Source organism: Betta splendens, chromosome 3 (genome assembly GCF_900634795.4).
Source record: "Betta splendens chromosome 3, fBetSpl5.4, whole genome shotgun sequence".
Classification (NCBI taxonomy): domain Eukaryota; kingdom Metazoa; phylum Chordata; class Actinopteri; order Anabantiformes; family Osphronemidae; genus Betta; species Betta splendens.
The window spans coordinates 8,138,865-8,157,815 of NC_040883.2; the positions used below are offsets into that span (position 1 = coordinate 8,138,865).

The 18,951-nt window shown below is 46.4% G+C and overlaps 2 protein-coding genes across 6 annotated transcripts in view; one reads left to right on the forward strand and one right to left on the reverse strand.

Moving 5' to 3' along the window:
- Positions 1 to 15,373, forward strand: part of si:ch211-186j3.6 (neural-cadherin) — a 190,521-nt gene extending 175,148 nt beyond the window's left edge. Inside the window, 5 exon segments of the mRNA XM_029144225.3 lie at positions 11,108 to 11,262; positions 12,169 to 12,330; positions 12,333 to 12,422; positions 12,424 to 12,594; positions 12,596 to 15,373. Of these exon segments, the coding sequence (XP_029000058.1) occupies positions 11,108 to 11,262; positions 12,169 to 12,330; positions 12,333 to 12,422; positions 12,424 to 12,594; positions 12,596 to 12,994 (977 nt within the window). The 3' untranslated portion in view covers positions 12,995 to 15,373.
- A 79-nt stretch (positions 15,374 to 15,452) lies between these two features.
- The window catches only part of dpy19l3 (dpy-19 like C-mannosyltransferase 3), a 33,198-nt gene continuing 29,699 nt past the window's right edge, over positions 15,453 to 18,951 (reverse strand). For all 5 annotated transcript variants that reach the window (XM_029144230.3, XM_029144227.3, XM_029144226.3 and 2 more), the window contains one exon: positions 15,453 to 18,556. In XM_029144230.3, the coding sequence (XP_029000063.1) occupies positions 18,353 to 18,556 (204 nt within the window). In that variant the 3' untranslated portion in view covers positions 15,453 to 18,352. The remainder of the gene's footprint in view (positions 18,557 to 18,951) is intronic.

Below are 18,951 nucleotides of genomic sequence, written 5' to 3' on the forward strand. Positions count from 1 at the left end.
ACCAGATGAAGACCACCCGGTGTTCATCTTTGGTGTAAGTCGTTCCCGCTGACCACTGGCGGATATCAGGATGCGCAGTGCATCAGCCTCATGCATATGAGCCTCATCCATCGCAGGGACTGTGTGGGCATTCATTTAAGCAGCGCTTACTTTATCAGACAGTTAATTAGAAATTTTGGTGAAAAGATTAGAAACTTAAAACATGACATTAAAGAGATGTTTACTGTCCATCATTTTGATCTGAATAGCTAATCCATCGATTGATATAAACAGTATGAGAAGCCCGCTGAGGAATCTGCGTCTCCCATTGCTTCTCTTTGATGATCAGCTCTAAAATCAGAGATGAGGACCATCACAACTGGAGGAAAGACGTTTGCTTGAGTGCAGACCCCCTGAGGTAGTCACTGAACAAGGTGTTTGCTTGTTACAGAATCGTTTTTCAGTTATAAAATAAATCAGCTGCGATTTGTTACATCAGCTGTTGCACTGCTGGCCTGTTAATTCATGGTGACCTTTGACCTAACAGTATTGTTGAGCTGTGGTTTCATGTGGTCTCGGTCACTGATGGATCTCAGACTAGAGACATGTGTTGGTCAGTGCGTCGAGCACTGAATATGTCCTCCCACCCTCCTCTGCCAGATGAGATAAGCAGTCAGTCAGTGATTGCTGCATTGATTTTAGCGCTCCACAGACCTTCAAGGTGACGAGCTTTCCAACGCTATCTTTGAGTAATGAAAGTTTGGTGGAAGATTAAACTGGGAATGTTAAAAATTTTAAACCGACTTTGAGCCAGATTAAAAACTCTTCATTTCTACCCGTGACTGTTGGATTCACTTTAAAACTTACAAATCGTTTTGAATTGAGTGCGGTTTCAGTGCAAAGATTCATCAATTTGTTACTTTTGAAAATGAATCAGAACTGAACCTGAGAAAATGTGGATAAACTGAATGTACTGTTGTAGACATTACATTAAAACACAGATGAATTAGATTTTTGAGGGTGTCTCTGGAGACAAATGCATAATGGGAAGAGTCTTTTTTCTATATTTAGCATTTTTTAATCACCTTTTTATTTAAATTTGTGTGGTTTTTCATGGGCATACGTACAGTGTGTACTGTATATCTGTGCCAGGGAATGTTTGTACCTCACTGTTTGTGATGTTTAGTGGCTCAGGTCCAGGCATACCTTGAAGATTTCTTCCCATTTACTTTTTTTTTGTTGCCTACAGTATGTCATCACTGTTTACAATCAGTAAAAGGATCTATTGACCCTTCAGTGACCACATTCATGTTATTAAAAAATAACACAGACCATCAGCCAGCACAGGTCTGACAGCTCGACAGAAAAGTCAGGCCTCTAACCCAGTTTTATATTGACTCCACACAGGACAGACAGCCCTGTCACTGATCCTTCTTCATATTCCTCACAATGCTCAAATCTCTCCAACTGAAAGTACATTAATGCCCACTTAAGTCGTGTGGAGCAGGGTGTAGTGCCGGGAGAGATTTGAGTACATTATGATCCACCATGGCCGTATGAGTCATAGATAATTAGCCTGATAGGGAAGTCGGCTTTTTCTGCTGAAAAGAAGGTGAAGTAGTTCAAGTGCACATTCGCAGTCATTAGTCGCTGAGGCGTTTAAAAAGAGGCCTGACCTGCCCCTTCGCCCTGTCGGCCCCTCATACAAACATGCTGAATGTCATTCAGTTTGGTGTAAACACGCTTTAAAAGCGGACAGGCATTTCAAATCACAAGTAAAAGGACATATAATCAAATTATTTTACAGCATAACCATATGCAAGCTCAGTTAATCCATGCCAGGTCCATGCCTCTAGTCAGTCCAGTGATTTAGATATATATCATGTATCATATGCCTACAGTACGGTTGTCGTCCTCATGGTGAGCGGTGGTTTCACCAGAGCAGCCACGGTGGAAGCGCGCCTTTAAAATTAAACTGTATTTCTTATCTGCTCCGGTGAACCCGTCTCCTCTTTAACTCATCATCAGGAGAAACCTGTGAGTTTTACTGCGCCGCCCGATGCCACTACACAGCATTTTTTGCCCCGATAATTGGGAAAAGAGCAGATTTAAAACGGTGAATACATTTCTCCGAGGGTCACACACCCCACAGAATTACTATTCTGTATCATCAATCTTTGATCAGTGTGCTGTCGTATCACTTGAGAAATCAAAAGAAATCTCTGGGATTATTTCATTTTATCTTGTTTATGTGCAGGCCCTGGTCTGCAGGAGCCAGCTAGCTGGGAGTGTAAATGTTAAATGCATTTTGCAGTAAAACATTTATGACTAAATGTAATTCCACAAGACGCGGCGGCAGGGGCCACGTAAAGGCTGAGACCACCAATGCGAAAAGACTGAAAACACATGCACAACTTTGGAATAATTAAGAGGTGACATTGGAAATCTTCCAGTTCAGTGGAAACTAGTTGAACTGCGTCATCATACTAGTCAGATATAATGATTTCACTCCCTTATGATGATCACATACCATATCTCCCCACACTATTTTTATACTACATCCAGAAAAGTACATGTGGAATTGCTTTGAGAATGTGCAAGTAATATTTTAGATTATTTCAGACCTTGAAATTTGCTTTTGGATGAAAGCATTTATTGCTCGTGAGGTCCATTCTTCTTTTTTGATCTCCAATAATTGCTTTTAATGTGAATTTATCCAAATATTCTTTAAGTACCTGATGAATCGTTTTTTTTACACTTTCAAGAATTTCAGAGACCTTGGCAACAACTTTTGCAGACATTCCACCTCTCCCTGAACATCTCTGCTGCAGTCATGAAGAAATCGCATCCTTGAAATGTAATATTTCTCCTCCTCTCGTCATAAGTGGCCTCTCATTTCTCTTTGTGTACAGGTTTTACTTGAACTGAAAAGTAGGACTGTGTAGCATCTACAAGTGCCACGTGTGAGCGCACAGTAAAAGCCAAATTAGTTGAAACTTTGATTGCAACATTTCAATCTATTACAAAAGCAGGGGAATGCCATTCTACATCAAGGGGTTTCAGCTTCTGTAACAGCAGAGTTACCTCCACTGGGGCTAAAGGGTTACCTTCCCTTACCATGTCCATCCCATCCATCTCTGTAGCAGATGTCATGACATAGATAGAAAATGTACCTGTTCTTTTGGTCCTCGGTGGCCTGGAAGCAGCACCAGAGTTCAGCAAAACAAGATGAATTTGTGAGGGATAGAGGAAAAAAGAACCGCAAAGACTTACTGTACAAAGGACTGCATGAAGTGAAAGTAAATTAGCAACCTTACGCCTGTACTGTAAAAGTAACCTCACGCCGTCGCGCAAACTCTCTCAGGGTGCGGCCAGTGTGTGGAGTTAGGGGTCTATTCATAACCGTATACTTTGTGCTACGCTGTGTTTTTAGCCGAGCTGCGACTCCCGAGATCGGAACCTCGGTGGAGAGAGAGGAAATAAACTGCACAGTCCGAAAACGAACAGCACAGTTGAGGGAGCAGATGTTTACCTGCAGTTTGTGTGGGAAGGGTCTCTCGAACAGCAGGTGAGATGGAAATAATCGCTGATTATTTTATTGTGCGATCAAGCAGCGATTCTCATTGGACCTGGAAGTGGTTTTTAAAAACACGGAACTAGTCAAACGATGAATGGAAAAAAGAGCAGTGTACAGTAGTTGTAGTAAACAGGATTATAGTTTGATGAGGTTAAAATCAATTCTGCTCAAGTAACGGGTGTTGATGCACTCGTAGACGCTGATCTCATTGCAGGGCATCTCGGATATTGATTGTCTGACTGTAAATCCCATTAAACACGCGCGTGCGCTACTGCAGCGCCGTTTGAACTGCTCAGGTGGCGGCGTGTCCCCCCGCTGTAAATCCAGGCCCCTCGTGGGAGTCCTGAGAGGCCTCTCCAGGACGTAGCGCTGACACCCGGCTTTTCACTTTGGGTACATTTCCTTTTCAGGCGTGTTTTCAAAAGTGGAACACGTTCGCTGCGAATCATTTCACGAGCGTGAGCTGTGCCATTTGGATGTGAAGTGGTTCAGAGGGGTGTGTGTGTGTGTGTGCGTGTATGTGTGTGTGTGTGTGTGTGTGTGTGTGTGTGTGTGTGTGTGTGTGTGTGTGTGTGTGTGTGTGTGTGTGTGTGTGTGTGTAATACAGCATCTCAGAAAAAACAATGGTCAAAGGCATCTTGTGGAGTGGCTTCAGGGAGTTGACCTATTGTGAGGGATGTTGTTAAAGGCTGATGAAAAATACGTTGTAACGGTGTGTGTGTTTAGAGGGAGACACCGGCTGGAGGAAGGAAACTGTTTAGACAGAGGAAGTGTGGGTACGAGGCAGGAGCGTTGAGAGAGTTCAGCTGAGAGTGTGTGGAAGTTAAGCAGGTGGACAAAGAGACTTATGGGACCTCGGAGGAACCATAAACAAATAATCATAATCTCTAGTTTCAGGCGCGCCATCGCTCTCGCGCACTCCCACACACGAGCGCAAACACAACCACAGTGTCAGAAATACTGATCAAATTCTCCATTTCCCCGTTCGCCCTCCAGAGAGAGGCTTTGAACAGCGCAGATTCATCTTGTACGGCCTGACCTCCAGCTTCCCCGCTCACCTCCCTGCGGAGTTCACGCTAGCCACTTCTTTGTGCGCGCAGACAAACAGATGCACGCACGCACACGCACACGCACACGCACACACACACACACACACACACACACACACACACACACACAGCTGAGCGGATGGGAGCAGCACAAAGCAAGTGTAAACACATTAAGACATAAGATCCAGCAACGCGCCTCACACACACTTGCAGCTTCTTGCTTCAGTCCATCTGTATGGACTGAGTTCTACCCTCACATACAAGTCAAACCCCTAATATGGTGAGGATATTGATTGATTCTTACAGCAGCTCAAGATCAGAAGTCTGGCTGGGCCTCTAATGATACAGCTCTGTTTACTTTTTTACTCAAGTGAGAAAAATCGTAAAGACTGTAATCCTTGTGAAGCCTGTAGATTGCTTGCACAGCCAAGTTTTTCAGTGGTGTGGCTCATTGAGTGCTCTGCGGCTGTGCAACCACACACACACACACACACACACACACACACACACACACACACACACACACACACACACACACACACACACACACACACACACACACACACACAACACCAAGTGATGCACTGGTTCTCATCTATAATTGTCGGCGACACGTTTATCCAGCGCTGACCCCTGTCTATCAACAGGCCACCAGCTGCATTTAATGTTGTGGCTGATCAGGTCAGAGACCTTAAAGGTGCCATCACATGCAACGTCTGCTTTTGGGGCATTCTGCTACATTTCCATGACTCTCTGGTTCTTGTTAACACACTCCGGGTGTGTCAGAAGTGCCCCCTGCCACTTGTTTTGCATTTTGCTACTTAAGTCAATCCCGTAAGCACGATTTGTTTTGTACTTCCACACTTTACTACGTCTATCCTCGCCAAGCACTCACAGAACCACCTCCGGTCCTGCCTGGACAAACGCAGAATACCAAAACAGCGTTTCCAACAAACACATTTGGACAGAGTGGAGCTGCAGCATAGGCGCCCATCGTGATCCCATGTGAACTTAGGTCTTTTTAAGAGAAGTGGCATCCAAACATTATTTATGTACAGTGTAGGGTTGTCACGACTATTTGCTGCTTATATTCAGCTTCATTCTACCAACAAAGTTTGTGATGCTATGTGAGAGTTGGATTTTTGACTGACAGCTAAATTCAGACTTTCTGCTTTTCAGCTCAACCTCCCTTTTAACCGTTGTGGTTAAATTGTGGTGAAATTCATTACATGACACACTAATTTCTAAATTGCCTATGACCTTGAATTTCAAACTGCGCACATGATTTGACATTCTCCGTTGTATGCTAAAAGTCATGGTCTGATTAAACCAAAAGAATAACATCATCTGTCAAAAACACGGACCACAGTCCCAGACCTACTGTAACGTACTCCACCACTGCTGCATACTATGATTAAATATAAAAAAAAACTTTAAATAGTATACAGTAGTTTATTGTTAAAAATGTCATGTAATGTAGTATCTCATTAAATTATGTAGAAAAACGTGTCATTGTATAGTAGTGGAGTATGTGATCAAAAAGGGGTTACATTCAAATTCTGATTCTGTGTTTGGTTATACACTGTAGTATAGTACAGTATGTGTACAAAAAACAGTCAGAGTATAGTATTTGGTAAAAAAAGTGCCATACAGTAGCATGTATCATAGGATATTATGTGACAAAAACATCATACAGTACAGTAACAGCATAGTTTTTGGGGAATAAATTGTCATAGTACTGTATGTGGTAACAAAGGGGTAATAGTAAAGTATGTAGGGGATAAAGTGTGAAGGCATGTTATCACAATTGTCATGTAGTACACATAAATACTACAGTATTTTATTTAAACAATGTTGTGGCAAAAAGTGTGCCATAGTGTATGTGATGAAAATAGCAACATAGTATAATATTTGTTAAAAATATGTCATACATATAATATAGTATTTGGTTTAAAAAGTGTCTTTAATCAATCAATCATCCATCGATCCCCTTCTGCTTGGTCGTAGGGTCACGGGGGTGCTGGATCCCAACTATCTTAGGGCAGGAGGTGGGGTTCACCCTGGACAGGTTGCCAGTCCATCACAGGGCATCAATCAATCAGTCATTCAATCTTTATTTCTATAGTACCTTTCATAGATAATGTAGCACAATAAAAATAAGTGAGAAGAGACAGCTCTACACCATAACCAGGGAGCTCGAGGGTTTGTGGGAGTTTGCTCACTCAGTGCGTCTTGTTTTGTGGATCTGCAGAAGGTATTGGACCGCGTCCCCTGTAGCGTCCTGTGGGGGGTGCTCTGGGAGTCATTTCTAGTCGCAGCCATGGGCCGGAGGGGGTCTGGTTCAGGGACCACAGGATTGCGTCTCTGCCTTTTGCAGATGACGTTGTCCTGTTCACTGCATGAGACCAGAACCTCCAGCGTGCGATGCGGCGGTTTCTGGAGCAGAAAAAGGTGCTTTGGTCTCTCCAGGTTGGAGGAGAGTTCTTGCCCCAAATGGAGGAGTTCAAATATCTTGGGGTCTTGTTAACGATTGAGGGAAGGAAGGAGCGTGAGATTGACAGGATCGGTGCAGCAGCTGCAGTAATGTGGGCGGTGAACCGGCCCATCGTGGTGAATATACCAGCTGCACAGGTGAACAAGACCAGAATGCATGTACTGTAGGAACCTATCTGCTGTGTCATCTGTACAGTGAGGACAAATATTTGAGTATTTTGAACACGCTTTGTCCTATATAGTGTGTTCTATGGAGAAATTTATATTGTATTAATTAATGTTTATTGTCATTTGGAATAAGTTAGCACATTTGTCCAGAAAACATGATTAGTGGTGTTGTCCAGATCAGCTTCCCATTTAGAGCTCGAAGGCTCACTATGTCATCAACATGGGAAATTATAATAAAATATAGATTTTTGATACTGTCCATTTCAGTGAGATTCCAATAAATCGTTCTGTTGCTGGTGGGGGCTGCGTCTGTACAGTATTTTTAGTTTTAGCATTAGGTATTGACTTTAGTTGCTGATATTGTAAGAATCTGGTATTAGTGATTTGATATCCGGACACAAAATCTTCAAGAGTGGTAAAAGTATCTGTTTACATGTTTCAAATCTCAATCTGCATTCCTACTGTACCCTCATCTATAACCATGAGCTTTGGGTCATGACCGAAAGGACAAAATCGTGGATACAAGTGGCCAAAATGAGTTTCCTCCTCAGCTTGGCCGCTCCCTTAAAGATAAGGTGAGGAGCTCGGAGTAGAGTCCAGTTGAGAGGCCAGTTGAGGTGGATCGGGCATCTGGTTCTGATGCCTCCTGGACGCCTCCCTGGGAGGTGTTCCGGGCATGTCCCACCGGTAGGAGGCCCCGAGGAAAGACCCAGGACTCGCTGGAGAGACTACGTCTCTCGGCCGGTCTGGGAACGTCTTAAAGGTTCCACCGGAAGAGCTGGAGGAAGTGTCCGGGGAGAAGGAAGTCTGGAACTCTCTGCTGAGACTGCTGCCCCCGCGACCGTCCCCGGATAAGCAGATGAAGATAGATGGATGGAGAAAAGACATAAAAAACAGCTTTAAAGCAAAACCTCTCCTCAGGTAGGCTGTTCCACAGACGGGGCTATTATGCTGAAAAGATGCCTCACCATGTGTTCTGGTTCTACTGTAACTTCAGGAGAGTCCTACCAGGGTCTCATAGGGTACAGATGACCGTCATGGAAGAAGTGTTGGCCCTTTGAGGCTGTTGATCTGATGAAGCAGTTGTTTTTTAGGCCACGCACAACGTGATCACACTCGGTGTAGTTCAGTTGTTTACGTACCACCACCATCAGTCAACGCAGCAACACTGAGCTTAAAGCAGCGCAGCAGAAACCACTATGCCGTCCTGCATCCGGGCTGACGTCGCAGAAGAAACCCTAATTGAGGTGGACAAACCAGGCACCTACATAGTGGCTGCTCAGGTAAAAGTCCGTTTTAATTCCGCTTCAATGAAACACCCGTTTTACCTTAGTGGAGCTTGTCCACGGCTGATGTCTGAACGCTTTGTATGCGTCACGTTCCGCTGCTTGAAGAGCTGCCGGCCGGCGGAGGAGCCGCGCAGCAACAGTTTTGTGTTGCTTTTTTTTTTTTTTTTTTCATTGCTCTCTCTCCCCTCTCGTCTTGGGAAGCTTGGGGCATCCTACAGTAAATGAGGACCACTGCAGTCGAGGCAGGAGATCGAACCTCTGACCCTGTTTTCGCCAACTCACAGCCTCTCCGACTTCAGCAGCACTCGCAGCGGCGCTGCCGCATGTGCCTTCAAAAGCAAAAGTCTGTTTTCCACTTTGGCTAAGACCCCCACCCACCGCCTCCCCCCAGCCCCCCAATCTTTGTTCGCTGCCATTAAAGCTCTAATGCCACTCTAAAAATGAAACAGTGGATGTCTCGAAACAATTTCATCTTATAAATCTGTCAGACACTAGAGTTGTAGTCGGGGGGACAAGTTGACAGTAAATGAATATTGATTTTTCCTCTAGTACTGTGCAGCTGGTTTCTAGCCGAATGAATTTACTCTTACAGAGTTGTCAGAGGGTGGGCTGTTTAATGGGGTGTTATCAATTCACAGGGAGTTTGAGTGCCGTCTGTTAGTGTGCTTACATGATGGATCGGCTAGGTTTTAGTTGTAATGCAGCAGAAAGCCGCGCGGATTAAAAAGCAGAACCGGCCGCGGCGTGAGGAGGAGGAGGGGCGGCGGCAGCGGTGCGTGTTTTAAAGGTGCGCTGGGATCCTTTCAAGATCGCAGCTATTTCACGGCAATGTTTCGCCTCAGATTAATAGGATTTGATTAGCCGGGGTATTTATAGTAATGCCAGTTGAAATAGCTGCCACTGTGTAATTGCTGGGCTTGTGAAATGTGATTAAAAGGCAGCACTGTCTTATCAAAAGCAGATCCGATGATAGTATAGAACTCCGAAATGTTTCACCCTCAATTAAAGACACGGCTGTAAATTATTTAATATCCTCTCAACATTGCATTCCAGATTCTACAAGTTGTTTCTTTTGCTGTTCTGCTGCAGAAAAAAATCACTTTAATTAATATTTGTTTGATTTGAGAAGAGTTGACTCAAAGGGGAAATGGGGGCATCGGTGCCTGTGTATGGGTGTAAAACAGGTTAATAAATGTAAAGGCTAGTGAAGTGTAAGTGTTAACTAAGACGAGGTCGTAGGGCTGAGACGAGGCACGAGGGATTTGTCAGACATCTGAAAAGGTCACGGCGGTGCTCGAGTGTGAAATACATGCAGATCGCTTTAACTCCGCGCTTCTTTTTTGCTCTTATCACCTTTTCTGAACTCCCACACGTCCCTCTTCCATACAAATCAGTGTTAAAAGAAGAGGAGAAAAAAAAAACATCCCGGAAATCTTATCGGTGTATCGGCGTGGAATATAAATAATGCACATTTCCAGGCTGTCGTGCAGCAGAGAGAGAACGGCTCTAATAGGAGATGAAGCCCCTTAATTGTTCATGCCTTCCACTGGCCGATGCATCATTAGTATTCTTTGAACCTAATGTAATTTAGAGCGGAGCACTGGCGGCACAACCTGCAGCGGCTGCAATCTAAAAGGATGATCTATGCCTACAAGGCCTGTCATGCAATTTCACATTTCTAATTATCCTTATAGGGCTATTGACACGTGTAGGGATAGTGAACATTCAGCGCCCGTAGCTAGAAGATTCCAATACTATGATACACACAGATATGTGTAAATATAGTCTGCAATGAGAAAGTGATCGGCTTTGCTTTAGTGAAACTTAGTCAGTTTGTAGTCAAGCCACAAAGTAAAGAGGAAGAAACTTCTTTACATAAAGAATTCAAACACTGATTAGTTGGTTCCACAAAAAATGCATACATTATAACATCAACTTAACCATCAGTGATCTGACATTCTTATAAGTGCATGTTACAGGTTGTCCTGTTAATCTCCTCTGACGCATAATATATGAAAGCAGTTGAAATTACATTTTTTATACAGCATAATCGTAAACTGCCAACGAACCCCCGTGGTTAAAGACACGACATCACGGCTCTGCTTTGGTTGGCGGTCGCCTCCCTGTGCCTCTTTTTTCCAGTACCCACGTATGAAATGAACTGTAACAGGTTTCATGATGAGCGCGAGCTGTTGAAGGACTTAAAGAACTGATTAAGGTACACGACAGCAATGAAAACACAGCGACAGTAAATACATAAATTATCAATCTCTGGTGTAGATTACTTTATTTGTGTCCCAGTTTCGTCAGTTGTGCACGACTTCACTTTTTCTCTCCTCTTACACCTGGCAGCCTTCCCACAAAATGCCAACTCGTCATTTTTCAGACAGCCTCTACAATTTCTTTACCTTCTCTTCTTGTCGCTGAACGCGGCTCAAGGTCTACGTTCCATCAAATCTCACCTCTCTCCGGCGCCGGCGTCTTAATTGACTCGCCTCGTTTGTGCTGCGAAGTAGCCGCTAACCTCTCCCCGCTCTCTGTCCCCACGCCAGCGCTGCTGCTGGGCATCTTCCTCTACACCCGCTGGAGGAGCTACAAGGGGCTGAAGGAGGGCGTGTACCACGTGTCGGCCCACCACGACGGCTGGGAGGACATCCGCGAGAACGTGCTCAACTACGACGAGGAAGGAGGCGGCGAGGAGGACCAGGTACAGGCCTCCAGTGTGTGTGTGTGTGTGTGTGTGTGTGTGTGTGTGTACCAGCGTTTTAATTAGGCCCACGCAAAATCCTTATCTCTTCCCTCCAACAGCCACTGAAACCCACAAGCGCTCAGCAGTCCTCAAGAGCCTGCATGAAAATCACGGCTTTGATTGAAACAAACGCATGACCATCACACACGCACACACATGCAAACACACATACAAAGTTCACGCACGCACGCACGCACGCACGCACGCACGCTCTCTTTATCCCCTATAGTGGAGCAGATGCTGCAGTTATGTCTTGAGAGTCTTGTTTTAAAGCTCTCTTGAGTAATAAAAACAGCACTTTCCACTCATCACATAATCAGTTTTACAAAGCGACCCACACCTCCTCGCCGTGCATCCGTTCTTCCTCCTCCTCCTCCTCTCTGCTGTTTTTCTGTCTTCTGTCATGGCTGCAGTTTTGGTGGAATCGCATTAGTCTGGAAGTGAATGAATTGCCTGTTACAGCATATGTGAAAGAAACGGCAGCGCTTAAACCCCAATGCAGCAGTGCATGTAAGAGACGGACAGACAGATATGTTTTTATATCTTCTCTCACACACACACACACACACACACACACACACACACACACACACACACACATTCAGAATGATGGTGATTCCCTCAGACAGTAAATGGAGATAGATTGGAAACTTAAAGAGGTGGAACATTCACAGTAAAGCTAATGGGGAGAGCTGATTGTTTTTCTGCTCTCTCTTCATTTTTCTGCTCTCTGACTGTCATATTTCATTTTTATTCTGCCTCATCTCTCTCCCCAAACATTCTCTCACTTGAAGCTTATGCGCTAACTGGGATTTTGCCTCGGTGTTAATGTGTGTGTGCGTGTGTGTGTGTGTGTGTGCCCAGAATGCCTACGACATGGCGGAGCTGCAGAAGTCCCTCCAGCCGAGCCCGGCCCAGTCGCTGCAGTACTGCCGCTCCAGAGCCCTGCACCACCCGCCTCCCCCCGCCCACCACCTCCACCACCACCTGCTCCACCAGGCGCCGCCGGTCCAGACCCCCGGCGCCGCCCTGGACTCCCTCAGCCAGACGAGCGGCTCCACCGCCCTGCCTCCTTCGGCCGCCTCCGGCTCCTCCGGCGCCGGCCCGCGCAGGGACGTCCCCCCCACCCGGCTCCCGGCCCAGGGCCAGACGCGCCCCTCCCAGCTGGCGCGCCGCTCGCTGTCCTTCTCCAGCCAGGACCTCGCCCGCTACCTGTGCGAGATCATCCGCGACGCCGACCAGCACCCGGACACGGGCCCCTTCGACTCCCTGCAGGTCTTCTCCACCGAGGGGGGGGGCTCCCCGGCCGGGTCCCTCAGTTCCTTCAGCTCGGCGGGCCTGGAGGGGGGCGGCGCGGGGGACGGGGGGGCGGCGGGGGAGGGCAGGAGGGAGGAGACGCTCGGGGAGTGGGGGCCTCGCTTCGAGAAGCTGCGGGCGCTGTACGAGCGGGCCGAGGCCAGCGACCTCTGAGCTCCGACGCAGGCGGACTAACCTGACGGACCCAGAGGACCCCCCCCCCCCCCCCACCCCAGCCCCCAACCCAAAACAATCAATTAACACGCGCTCAGAGGCGACCGAGGCGGGAGAGCGGCGAGAGACTGTCAGAGACGCTCGCTGGCGGCCGGCGCGGAAGGCGTGGCGTTTCCCGGACGACGGCCCCATCAATCAGCGCCGCGGCCCAACGCGCTGATGAAAGTGTCCCCGCGATAAGAGCCGCCGCTCCGCGCTCACCTCTACCTTCAGATTACGACTTTGCAGACATTATCAAACCTGCCAGTCAGGTTAAGGCTTCAGAGCATCACTCTGTACCTGGGCTACTCATCACGACGGAGCTTAGCTTCACTGTCAGAAAAATCTGTTCCAGTCACAGCCACTAAAACCCCAAATTTCCTCTATTTTCTAACCCTCATTGTGAGCGGCTGTCAGCTGAAGGCCTGAGATGTAAAATGAAAAAGCTTTGGGCAGTTTTTTTTTTTTTTATATATATATATATATATACCTGAAGAAATCAGTCCCACATGATGTATTTTAGGACCTGGCTGCTTTAATCTTACACATGTTCCACGCTGCGCTGTGAAGATGAGCGGGAGCGAGCGAGTAGCGCGTGCGACGCAGACTTTGGGTCTTCACTGCACCGGACACAGTGTTCCCGCTGCCTGGCTGTACACAGCTTCTGTCAATGTTTGTATGAGAAAAAAGTGCTTCAGCCGTCACGGGGTTGTAGCGTGAGGTTCTTTTTTGTTTTGGGTTTCTTCTTTTTTTACTTGCTAATGTGTTTTTGGCTGGGTTGAGTAATTCCGTATTGGTTGGGTGTTTCAAGTTTCACTGCTCTGTGGGTTGTAAGACATCAAGCTTTCTACTTACTACTGCACCCTCGTCTTCATTTGATTTCCTATTCTCATTTGCGCTTCGCCGCCGCTTGTTCCTCCTCACCCGGGGGAGGGAGGGGAGGTTGAGGGAGGGGTGGCTGCAAAAAAAAAAAAAAAAAAAAAAAATTCAAACAGCTTCGCAACAAAGAAATGGGAGTGGACGTGCGGACGACGGGAGGGATGGAAATGCTTGCTCTGTTGCTCTGCTCCGCGCGCTCTTTCTGAGGCATACCAAATGTGGCGGCTGCGAGAAACTATTTTAACAGACGGAGCGCCCGCTAGAATACAAACTATGTCAAACAGCGTTCCAAGGTGACTACTCAATAAAAACAAGTGGAAGGAGAAGATTTATGTTGATTAAAGCCCGGCTCCGACGTGCGATACCGGTGTCGGCCTCCGGGCGTTCATGCTCATTTCATCCGTTGTCCCCAGCAGAAGCGCGTGGTTCGCAGAGATTGTGGGGAACTGGGCGCTGTTTTTATCCAAGCCGCTGCCCGACCGTCACAAGCGCAGCCCTTGTTGGGATTCCTGCTGTTACACAACGAGTATAAAAAGAACGACGGGGTGAGGAACTAGAATAACGCCAAGGGAGGAAGAGTGGAGAATCTGGACATGACTTGGCCCGTCATGATTTGAAGGCGGGGGTCTGAAAAGGAACGAGAACGGGAAAGTAAACGTTTTAACAAGTGCCTGGCTCTGGTGAGACGAGCCACCGGTGCAGCGTGGAGCTCAGCAGCCCCGCAGGGGGCCGAGAGGCCGGCGCCGTGGGGGAAGTGGGCTTCTGCACAAACTGTGTGTGTGTGTGTGTGCTGCACCACAAAACGACACCGCTGCAGAAGCCGCGTGTCCCCACGCTCACCACCGTCCCTCCCCTCGGCCCACGTGGCCCCGTTTGGGGGTCCGGGTGCCGGCCTTCTGCCGTAGCAGCAGCGCCGCCATCTTGTAGTGTTCTTTTTGTGTCGGCCGTGGCAGATCTGAGCCTCGCAGCGTACAGAGCATTTATGAGATAGGAGCGCGTGAAAGCACGTCAGGTCACTAATCCTAATAGGAGCTGATGGCTTGCTGAGAAAAACCAAAGGAATCCTGGCAGTTTCCAAAAATAAAGAAGAGTCGGATCCCAGCTTTCTAGGAACATGATATTTCCTCAAAAATTCAAGCCCACAGAAAGCAGCAGACTCGGCGGTCGAGCTGAGGGTGCAGCACACTGTGAGACGATACCTGAAAGGAAAACACGCTGTTTTCTTCTTCTTTTTATAGACTGTGTGGCTTTGCTAGAAAGTACAGTTGTTTTTTATTCCTCTGTAGATGGAGGCGAGTCTGAGCCACGAGCCTGTGTGTGTGTGTGTGTGTGTGTGTGTGCGTGTGTCTACTGGGGGACGCTTCACTTCTCTCTGCAACTGTGGACGTCGCAGCTGCTCACACTTCCCATCGTTCAACCGTACTGTACCATAAAACGGCTTCTTAAATGTTGTGTTCTGGGTGCAGATCTGTTGTGAAGTTAATGTTTTACCTCATTTGTAAATACAGAGATAGATTAATTATCATCATTGCTTTTTGTCAAGAAAAGCATCATAGAGTTTGAAATGTGCAGCTTCGGAGGGGGGAAAAAATAATCATCGTGACGGTGATGAGCTTCGGACAGTTCTGTGTTTTGTATTTGCTTTGACTTTTTTTCTCAATAAATTCATTTATTTGCACCAGTGGCTGCTAAAGCACGACTCTGTCATAAAACCTACTGAACATCTAATAGAAACTGAAGGCTCCCAGTGTTACTAATAGTAATGTTGCTAAAAAAAAATACTTTTAATACTCATACAACCATGGCCATTGAAATGCAGTTCAGCTCATACACCATACTGTACATATATCAATACACAGTGTAAACAATAACCACACGGTTAGAAATGTTTGTGAAAGTTGCCATCAAAATCACTGTAATCTAACAATCCATTACTAATCAAAGACAATGTACAGTAGGTTGCGTCTTCGTAAAAAAGCGCGGTGGTTGATTGATAAATTCTGACTTACAGTATCAAAGTCGCTTCAACACTTCACCCCACACACAGTCCGTGCAATTCTGTGGCACTGACTCAGTGGGGAGCACCTGTTAATTGTTACAGAGAACGTCAGGTTTGAGACAGAACTGGACAGTGCATCGATCTCACATTTTGACGGACAATCGTACAAACAGCAAACTGTACTGATGCATAAACTCCACAGAAACAAATGGCTGAATGTTAAAGGACCTTTTACCTGAACGTGAGGTCAAACAGGGCAAGGCCAGTAAAATCATGGGCGCTACAGCCCGGTTAGTGTGTGTTGTAGGAGCTTCTTCCTGATACTTCTATAAACAAAGACTCCAATCTGTCGTGAACTCCTGCGTTAGAGAACTACTTTTATTTTGAAAAACACACGTTGACCTTTCGCAGCAAACCTCATTCTCTCTAAAGCCGAGCCGTCGCATTTGCTTGAGCAACATCCACTACTTCTCTATTAATGAGCCCGAACGACTTCTGCTTCTATATGTGCACGCAGGCTAATGGCTTTCTTCATCTGCTTTTCATTATCCGGACCGTACGCCTCCGAATCAACCACTAATCCCAGCATGTATGGAAATGATCAATGCGGAAAAAAAACAATATTACGTTACACTACCCCACGCTTATTAGACAAACATAATGAAATCACTCGGCGCCCAAATAAAGCAATCAGATCGCTTCCTAATTAAACATCCAATACAAACGCAGGAGGGCTCGGGGTGGAGGACAAGTGTCTCTGCACGGTGATTGGTATGCATTACCACCAGGCCACACAGCTAACAAACATCTCCAGGAGCTGAACAACAACAGGGGTTCTCATGCATCTCCAAAAACGTGGATTCTCAAAGACAGAGGTTCTTATTAACAAGCAGGTAAGGGTGATGGTGATGTACTGTATGCACAGGGTGTGTGTGTGTGTGTGTGTGTGTGTGTGTGTGTGTGTGTGTGTGTGTGTGTGTAGCAGGTCGGTCTGGCCACCCAGTAATAAGCAACACAAATCCGGCCTCTCCGTCTCATCCTCTCCTCCCCGTCTCCTCCTCTTCCTTTTGGCACAGAGGAAGAAAATGAAAATGAGGAAGGGTTCCAGCTAATTGTGAATCCGTGTTTTGATGCCCTCTCATCTCACTTCTCCCACTATTTAAATATTAATCTTTCTGTCCTCGCCTCTTCTTGTCTCCCCCTTTTTGAAGCCGCAAAGCCTCGGTTTGATATGCAAGTGTCGCCCCGCTCTCCCAGACTATTTCGGATTGCGGTGAGGAATCAGCGTCGCTGTCAGCGCGCCGCAATTTCCTCGGCACTTACATTATTCATGTGTGTTTGTGGCCGCATGTGTGTGAAAGGGAGAACGGGGAGTGAAAAGGTCGGGGCGGCAGTTGATGACAATCGGAGTCGAAAAGAAAAGGAAAACATGACGGCAATCACGACGACAACAACAACACAAGACAGTCACAGATATCACTTGGCACCGGCTTCGACCCCCGTTTTACTACGAAAACACATTTGAACATAGGTGGGAATAAAACATAACAAGATTCTTTTTGGTTTGGGTGATAAATATGTCACTACGGAGTCAAATGTTCATTGCCAAGAAGTGACATCTAATCTGAGTGGAGGCTGACAGAACCTACTAAACTCATTCAGTGAGGTCCCCCCACAAACAGAGCTTATCAGCCGAGTGTCAACCTGGACTGACAACTCTGGATGCACTCTGTCACAGTACACATACCTCCAAAACAGCAGGTTATGAGACAGGGGTCGTGGTTGAAAACAGGTCTTTTTTAAACAAACTTTGGGAACTCACTGTGGCCTTAAGAAGGGAGCAGTTAACTGTCCTGCTTTTTATTCTATGAACACAGGTCCAAGAACAGTCACTGACAGATTAGTGCCAACACATCATGCTGTTAATGGCCAGTTACCATCATTATCATGAGCGTGGGCTCAGTAGGAACGCCACCCCCTACCAGTGGTTAAACCACCAGCAGTGGCCCAACAACTATGACAAATAGAACTTTGATCTCCGTTCAGAACAAGAAAGGTCAATAAACAGGCCACCTTTGTTTTGGTTCTAAGTTGATTCAAATTCCCAAAACACAATGAGAGCAATTTAAATCAGTTTGAATTGTAAAACTGAAATTTGAGCTTTTTATGCCAAATGATCATATTGTTGCTTTAAACTTAACAATTACGTCATTTCAACTATCTGATCTGACAGAATTTGGATTTGAAAATGTTAGTGAACACCACATTAAAACTAATAATAATCTAAAACATTTAAGGAGCAGTCCTGAGCAACACATTGGTCACGCGGTGCTGCTGAGGTGAAACTAAATCCTTAGCAGTTACTAGTGTTGTCTGACGCCCTGCTCTGGTGCGTCCTGGGTAAAAGGCAGGTGGACGGGTGGAGAGGAGGCAGTTCAAAGCACAGCTCCTATAGGCGCTTCCATACTCCACTAACACCCTGACACCGCTCTAACGCCACAGTTCACAGAGCCATGTGCTAAAGAAATAATGGGCATAATCACAGCTGGGCACAGTGCAGAGAGCAGACAGAGGAGGGAGCCCAGTACTTTTGTGTTTCCTCTCCTCCGTCTCTCTCCCCTCTGGCCTCTGACAGGCTTTGCCTTCCAGCTTTTGCTCCCGCTATTGAGTCACGCCGGACTCTGGTGGGGTCTTGGAGCTTTTCTTGCGCTTCTTCTTGACCCGATATACGTGGAAGGTTTTGTTCTCAAATGTCCTGGTGAACAGAGCGGCGTAGGCCGCTGGGTCCGTCTTGATGGCTTCGCAAAATCGAGGGTGGGAGGCAGCGACGAGGTCTGGGTCGTTGTCTCCAGGTCCGTCCATGATCTGGTGGCCAAGAGAAAGTGTGTTATGGTCACAGTTGACGTAGATTCCCATAGGTGTTATGTGTTAGACTGATAGAATTGAGCGGTTTGAATACAAAGCCAGAGCATCAAAATATGTAAAATACAGAAGAGGGGTGAATTATTTTGAATTTAACTGTGTGAACAACTTGGGCTGCCTGTTGTTCGAGGAGATAACGCGCAGCAGGGGAGAGCAGGAGTGAAACCCAATGTTTTGCTAGTTTAAACCATTATATCCATTTCAGTCAGGAAGGATGATGAAACCAAATGGTGAGAGGGGATTTCAGGTGGAGAGGAGCTCATGTTATTCAAAAGGCATTCACTGGTTATAAATGGTTATATATAATGGGTATAAAAGCTTGAGGCTTAAGACAGTTT